This window comes from Pipistrellus hanaki, assembly GCF_964339955.1.
Source record: "Pipistrellus hanaki genome assembly, contig: scaffold_84, whole genome shotgun sequence".
NCBI classification, from domain to species: Eukaryota; Metazoa; Chordata; class Mammalia; order Chiroptera; family Vespertilionidae; genus Pipistrellus; species Pipistrellus hanaki.
This window is the reverse complement of record NW_028182251.1, coordinates 48,640-55,682: the sequence shown is the minus strand read 5'-3', so window position 1 is coordinate 55,682 and position 7,043 is coordinate 48,640. Positions and strand designations below refer to the sequence as shown.

General features: G+C 54.1%; 1 protein-coding gene across 3 annotated transcripts in view; it reads right to left on the bottom strand.

Moving 5' to 3' along the window:
• STARD5 (StAR related lipid transfer domain containing 5) overlaps positions 1-3,959 on the bottom strand; it is an 8,518-nt gene extending 4,559 nt beyond the window's left edge. For all 3 annotated transcript variants that reach the window (XR_014793855.1, XR_014793856.1, XM_084907446.1), the window contains exons 1-4: positions 3,703-3,959; positions 3,190-3,239; positions 1,647-1,779; positions 511-628 (exon numbers count right to left, since the gene is read on the bottom strand). Coding sequence is in view for 1 of the 3 variants with exons in the window: in XM_084907446.1 (XP_084763572.1) it covers positions 511-628; positions 1,647-1,779; positions 3,190-3,239; positions 3,703-3,801 (400 nt within the window). In the remaining 2 variants the exon portion in view is untranslated. The remainder of the gene's footprint in view (positions 1-510; positions 629-1,646; positions 1,780-3,189; positions 3,240-3,702) is intronic.
• Positions 3,960-7,043: the final 3,084 nt, after the last annotated feature.

Below are 7,043 nucleotides of genomic sequence, written 5' to 3'. Positions count from 1 at the left end.
TCTGTACAAAAATCAGTAAAATATATTAAAAAATAAAATAAAATAGCCGAAGCCGGTTTGGCGCAGTGGATAGAGCGTCGGCCTGCGGACTGAAAGGTCCCGGGTTCGATTCCGGTCGAGGGCATGGACCTTGGTTGCGGGCATGTCTCCAGTAGGGGGTGTGTAAGAGGCAGCTGATCGATGATTCTCTCTCATCGATGTTTCTAGCTCTCTAGCTCTCTCCCTTCCTCTCTGTACAAAATCAATAAAATATATTTTTTTAAAAAAAAGAAAGAAAGAAAAAAGATGGAAAATAAAAAAGAAAAGAATAATAGAAGTTAAAAAAAAATGTTTAAAAAAGTAAATAAATAAAATAAAATAATGAAAGGATGGTCTTTGACCCTGCGGTCTCTGACGGTGGTGGGTGGTGCCTGCCCGCCCTGGACAGAGCAGGGCGGCCCCGCCCCCGTGCGGAGGGAGAGGGCGGGAGTGGGAGCGGCCGCAGCCCCAACCTGCCCGCCGGGCACTCACCGGTGGAGACCAGGGTCCCGTCCTCCTGCAGCGTGGCCAGCGCCAGGTCCACGAAGTCCCGCGGGGAGATGAGCTTCATGACGGCCGAGGGCGTGGCGGTCCGGGTCACGCACAGCGTCTGCGGGGCCAGCACGGCGGTGTCACTTATTTTAAATATATGTTATTGATTTTTTTTAAAAAATATATCTTATTGATTTTGTACAGAGAGGAAGGGAGAGAGATAGAGAGCTAGAAACATCGATGAGAGAGAGTCATCGATCAGTTGCCTCTTGCACACCCCCTACTGGGGATATGCCCGCAACCAAGGTACATGCCCTTGACCGGAATCGAACCCGGGTCCCTTCAGTCCCCAAGCCGACGCTCTATCCATTGAGCTAAACCGGTCCCGGCTGTTATTGATTTTTTACAGAGAGGAAGGGAGAGGGATAGAGAGAGCCAGAAACGTCGATGAGAGAGAAACATCAACCAGCTGCCTCCTGCACGCCCCCTACCGGGGATGTGCCCGCAACCAAGGTACATGCCCTTGACCGGAATCGAACCTGGGACCTTCCAGTCCGCAGACCGACGCTCCACCACTGAGCCAAACTGGTTTCGGCTCCAAATTAATTCTTATTTTTAAAAAATATATATATATTTTATTGATTTTTTTACAGAGAGGAAGGGAGAGAGATAGAGAGCTAGAAACATCGACCAGCCGCCTCCTGCACACCCCCTACTGGGGATGTGCCTGCAAACAAGGTCCATGCCCTTGACTGGAATCGAACCCGGGACCTTTCAGTCCACAGACCGATGCTCTACCCACTGAGCCAAACCAGTTTTGGCTCATCGATGTTTCTAACTCTCTATCCCTCTCTCTTCCTCTCTGTAAAAAATTAATTTAAAAAATATATATATATATTTTTAAATAGATGCGCTCAGGCCGTGGCATTTTGTGGAAGAGCCACCACCCTCCAGGGGCCAAAGAGCCGCCTGTGGCTCGCGAGCCGCGGTTTGCCGACCACGGCGCCAGGGGACAGGCCGTTATTGCTGACCCCCGGTCACCTGCGTTTGTCCCGCTAAATCTAGGCAGATCATTCATTCATTGGGGCATCATCGGGGCAGGCACCCCCGGGCGGGGTCCGTCCGGGGAGACTCACGTCGCTGATGCTCTCGAGGACCTCAAAGCTGCTCACGTTCTCGTCCCAGGTCTCCCGCAGGCTCCCGGGAAACGGCTTCACGTAGGCCCACACGTCCCGCGGGGCCGCGTCCACCACGCCCTCGCCTCGGTACCTGCGGCACAGACACGGGGCTGACGGGGCGGCCCCCACCGGCCCGTCTGACCCGCGAGGATCGGTCTCTCTGCTCCGGCCGGCCGGCCGGCCAGCCAGCCGTGCCAGGAAGCCGGCTGAGCCGCCAGCCCCAGCCCACGGGCCTGCACACAGGGACGCAGCTCCTGGGAATGAGGGTACCCTTGTTCCCCCGAAAATAAGACAGTGTCTTTTATATTATTTTTTTGCTCCCAAAGACGCGCTAGGTCTTATTTATTTATTTATTTAATATATTTTTATTGATTTTTTTTTTTTTTTTTTACAGAGAGGAAGAGAGAGGGATAGAGAGTTAGAAACATCAATGAGAAACATTGATCAGCCAGCCGCCTCCTGCACACCCCCCCGCCGGGGATGTGCCCGCAACCAAGGCCCATGCCCTTGACCGGAATCGAACCTGGGACCTTTCAGTCCGCAGACCGACTCTCTATCCACTGAGCCACACCGGTGTGGGTGGTTTTGTTTGGTTTTAACCTATTTTTATTGGTTTCAGAGAGGAAGGGAGAGGGAGAGAGAGAGAGAGAGGTATCCATAATGAGCCCTGGCTGGTGTGGTTCAATGGGTAGTGCATCATCCTGTGGGCCAAAGGGTCCCGGGTTCAATTCCGATCAAGGGCACGCACCTTGGTTGCAGGCCCCTCCCCAGACCAGGCCATGGTCAGGGCATGTGCAGGAGGCAACCCATGGATATGCTTCTCTCACATCGATGTTTCTCTGTCTTTCCCTCTCTCCCTAAAAATCAATGGAAAAGTATCCTGGGCTGAGGATTAACAAAACGTATACAAATAGCCCTAACCGGTATGGCTCAGTGGATAAAGTGTCGGCCTGTGGACTCAAGGATCCTGGGTTTGATTCCTGGTCAAAGGCATGTACCTTGGTTGCGGGCACATCCCCAGTAGGAGGCGTGCAGGAGGCGGCTGATGGATGTTTCTCTCTCATCGATGTTTCTAACTCTTTCTCCCTCTCCCTTCCTCTCTGAAATCAATAAAAATAGGTTAAAACCAAACAAAACCACCCACACCGGTGTGGCTCAGTGAGAGTAAAAAAAAAAAAATAAATAAATAAAATAATAATAATAATAAAATATGTATATTAAAAAATATATTATATAAATAAAATTTTAAAAAAGCATCCACAATGAGAGAGAATCACGGATCGGCTGCCTCCTGCCAACGCCCCACCCTGGGGATGGAGCCTGCAACCTCGGGGGGGGGGGGGGGGGGGCGGAGGGGATGTGCCCTTGACCGGAATGGAACCCGGGACCCTTCGGTGGGTGTTCCGCAGGCCGGCGCTCTATCCACTGAGCCACACCGGCCGGTGCCGACTGGAAGGAACCCCAAGTCCCCCGGGGAGGTGCGGCAGCCCCGAGCACTTACAAGTTCCCCGGGAACTCCGTGGACGGCCTCCAGGAGACTGTCACTCCGTTCTGTCAAAAGGCAAACAACCGCGCGGGGTTCAGGGCCGGGAGGGGAGGCCAGGGGGTCGGCCCAGGGGAGGCCCCTGGTGTCCAAGCAACCTCGGAAGCGCCAGGTGCGAGAGGCTGAGCCCAGGACACCCTCCTGCGAACTGGGCACGCAGGGGGCGGGGCTCGCCCTGTGATGGGCAGCCAGCCAGTCCCGGTCCGGTGACCTAGGACAGGTTCAGCCGGGAGCCTGCACACGCCTCCTTTGCAAGCACAAGGATCCAGTGTTTGTGTTTAGAGGAGCCCCTCCCTGTCCTCTACTCACCCCTCTACCCCCCTCCCCTCCTCTCCTCTCCTCAATCCAGCGCCAGGGCTGGGAGCACGCAAAGCAGCGGGGAGAGGAGGAGCCGGCGGCCCTAGTGGACCCCAGCACCAGCGGGGAAACCCCAGGACCCTCCCTCCCTCCCTCCCGCCCGCCTGCACTCACGCCTTCCCGGCAAGTCTTCCAGCCCGACTCGTCTCGCCGGTACCGGAACACCTTCTCGGCCGCCGCCTGGCTCATCTGAGCCGCCTGCGCGGGGTCCATCGCGCCCCGGGGTGGGGGGCTGGGAGGTGGCGGGTGCTTCGCGGGCTCAGGGCGTCCAGGCTTCGGGTTGCAGGGGAGGGAACGCTCAGCGGAAGCCTAAACGCCCCGACCTGAGGCACCGAGCGCGGAGCCCCGCCCCCCGGCCCCAATCCTGCCCTCCGATTGGTCCAGGTCCCCCCCCCCAGGCCGGCTCCGCCCAGCGCTGAGATTGGCAGGACGGGCTCTGCAGGACACATCACCCCAGGGCGGGGCCGGCAAAGCCTAGCTCCGCCCACACAGGCGCTGGGCGGGGCCCCAGGGGCGGGGTCCCAGGGGCGGGGCCTGCGAGGGCCCGGGCGGAGAGCCAGGAGCCATAAATGCAAAAAACAATGAAGCGATTCAAACATTAAAAAAATAAAATAAAATAAAATAAAATAAAATAAAATAATCAGATCTGGGCCCTAACCGGTGTCGCTCAGTGGTTAGAGCGCCGGCCTGTGGACTGAAGGGTCCCGGGTTTGATTCCGGCCAAAGGCACATGCCCCGGTTGTGGGCTCCATCCCCAGAAGGGGGCGTGCAGGAGGCAGCTGATCCATGGTTCTCTCTCATCGTGGATGTTTCTCTCTCTGTCTCCCTCAATCAATAACAAAGGGTTTTTTTTTTTTAAAGGTACAGCAGAGCCGAAACCGGTGTGGCTCAGTGGATAGAGCGTCGGCCTGCGGACTGAAAGGTCCCGGGTTCGATTCCGGTCAAGGGCATGGACCCTGGTTGCGGGCACATCCCCAGCAGGGGGTGTGCAGGAGGCAGCTGATGGATGTTTCTAACTCTCTCCCTCTCCCTTCCCCTCAATAAAAAAATATTTAATAAATAAATAATAAGTAAGTCAGATCTGGGAGAAAAACCAGAGCCAGTTTGAACTAGAAGTAACTTTTGTCAGTACACGCAGTGTCCCTACAGACCAGGACTTCAGACAATACTCAGAAGGGAAGGCACGGGGTGGGCATGCACACACCCCTGGCAGGAACCGGGCAAACGAGGGGGTGGGGGGCACCTCCTCCCACAGAGGGAACCCCATGTCCAAACTAGAGGGGCCCTTTTCCCTGGGAGGAGCATGTGTGCTGTGCGAGAGCGTACATACCTGGTGCACTTTCTAAGAGTAAAACTATTTTTAACAAGGTAACTTCTGGCCGAAACCGGTGTGGCTCAGTGGTAGAACGTCGGTCCGCGGACTGAAAGGTCCCGGGTTCGATTCCGGTCAAGGGCATGGACCTTGGTTGTGGGCACATCCCCAGTGGGGGGTGTGCAAGAGGCAGCTGGTCGATGTCTCTCTCTCATCGACGTTTCTAGCTCTCTATCCCTCTCCCTTCCTCTCTGTAAAAAATCAATAAAATATATATTTTTTTAAAAAAGTAAAACATTAAAAAGTTAACTTCTCTGTGTGTGTGTTTTTCCCCACCCAATCACTCCCACGCAAAGGCAAGACTTGCAAGTGCAGACGCCCTGGGTGTGGATACCGGATATTCCCTAGGGGCCACCCCGGGGTGTGGGTGGGGGCGGGGTTGGCACCCTGAGGTGCTCGGGCCAGCCAGGCCAGGCTGGAAATTGGAGCTGATGGGGGCAGATCATTCTAACCGGAGCAGTTTGCTCTCTGCAGATGAGATGAGTGGTATTTTACACTTAACTTTAAAAATATCTTCATAGCCCTGGCCAGTGTCGCCCAGTGGGTAGAGCGTCGGCCTGCAGACTGAAGGGTCCCCGGGTTCAAAGGCACATGCCCGGGGTGCGGGCTCCATCCCCCTTGGGGGGTGTGCAGGAGGCAGGCGATCCATGATGCTCTCTCTCCCCCTCCCTTCCTCTCTGACATCAATACAAATTTAAATATATATTATTGATTTTTTTACAGAGAGGAAGGGAGAGGGACAGAGAGTTAGAAACATCGATGAGAGAGAAACATCAACCAGCTGCCTCCTGCACAGCCCCCACCGGGGATGTGCCCGCAACCAAGGTCCATGCCCTTGACCGGAATAAAACCTGGGACCTTTCAGTCCACAGGCCGACGCTCTATCCACTGAGCCACACCGGTTTTGACATATACCGTGTTTCCCCGAAAATAAGACCTACTTACAGGTTTCCTTCTGAGTGAAATATAAGGCATCCCCCCGAAAATAAGGCAACCCAGGCTCTGTCTCGGAAACTTTGTGAAACCTAAACTGCAAGAAGTTGTGACTTGGGTGAGGAATTCATGGGAGGAAATCCCTGACAGTTGCCTTGCAAATGCACTGCGAGCAGGCTACCTTGTCAAGAAGTACTCATTTAAAGACAGTGCTATTGCTAAACATGAGAGATTCGGTCCACTGATTCTGAAAGAAATGGAGTCACAAGAAATTCACCAGGAAGTTCAGGAATTGGATTGTTAGGATGATGTTCCAGAAGATGGTGACATGATTGTCATTGAATAAATGAGTACATTCTTGATACTGTAGGATTCACAGTGTGTCTGGTTTGTGTTGACAACGACCGTACTACCGTACCGTATACAGATAATAAATTCCCTTTATGTTCATTTAGCAATAAATGTGTACCGTATTCTTCTTCATGGAAAAGTAAGACATCTCCTGAAAATAAGACCTAGCGCATCTTTGGGAGCAAAAATTAATATAAGACACTGTCTTATTTTCAGGGAAATAGGATATATATATATGTATATATATTATATATATATATATATATATATATATATATGTATGTGTTTTTTTTTTTTAAAGATGGATGAGGCATGGGGAGCCCGGCTCTTGGAGGGGGGTGGTGCCCCTGTTCTGTGCAGACTGGGGAGCTGGGCAGGTGCCAGCGGCAGCGCTGGGAGGGGCGTGTGTTTATTGACTCCTCACTTAGCAACGCACCAGCCGCTCCCTCAGCACCTGACCCCTGAGGTGCCACTCCCCCCCTCAGGGCGGCGCTGGGGCACCGAGAGGCAGGGACCACAACCCCACTTCCCAGGCCAGGAAACTGAGGCTCGCCCTAGCGTCCGAGGGGGGCCACAGGGCTGGTCCTCAGCCGGACACGCCCAGCTTCTGGCTAATGTCTGCTCCTGTCCTTTCTGCCTGCCGCCTCCTCCAGGGAGATGCGGTGTTTACCCTGGGACCGGCAATGGGCAAAGGGTGGAGCAGCCCTGGCTGGTGTGGCTCAGTGGGTAGAGGACTGAAGGGTCCCAGGTTTGATTCCCCGTCAAGGCCCAGGTTTTGGGCTCCATCCCCAGTGAGGGG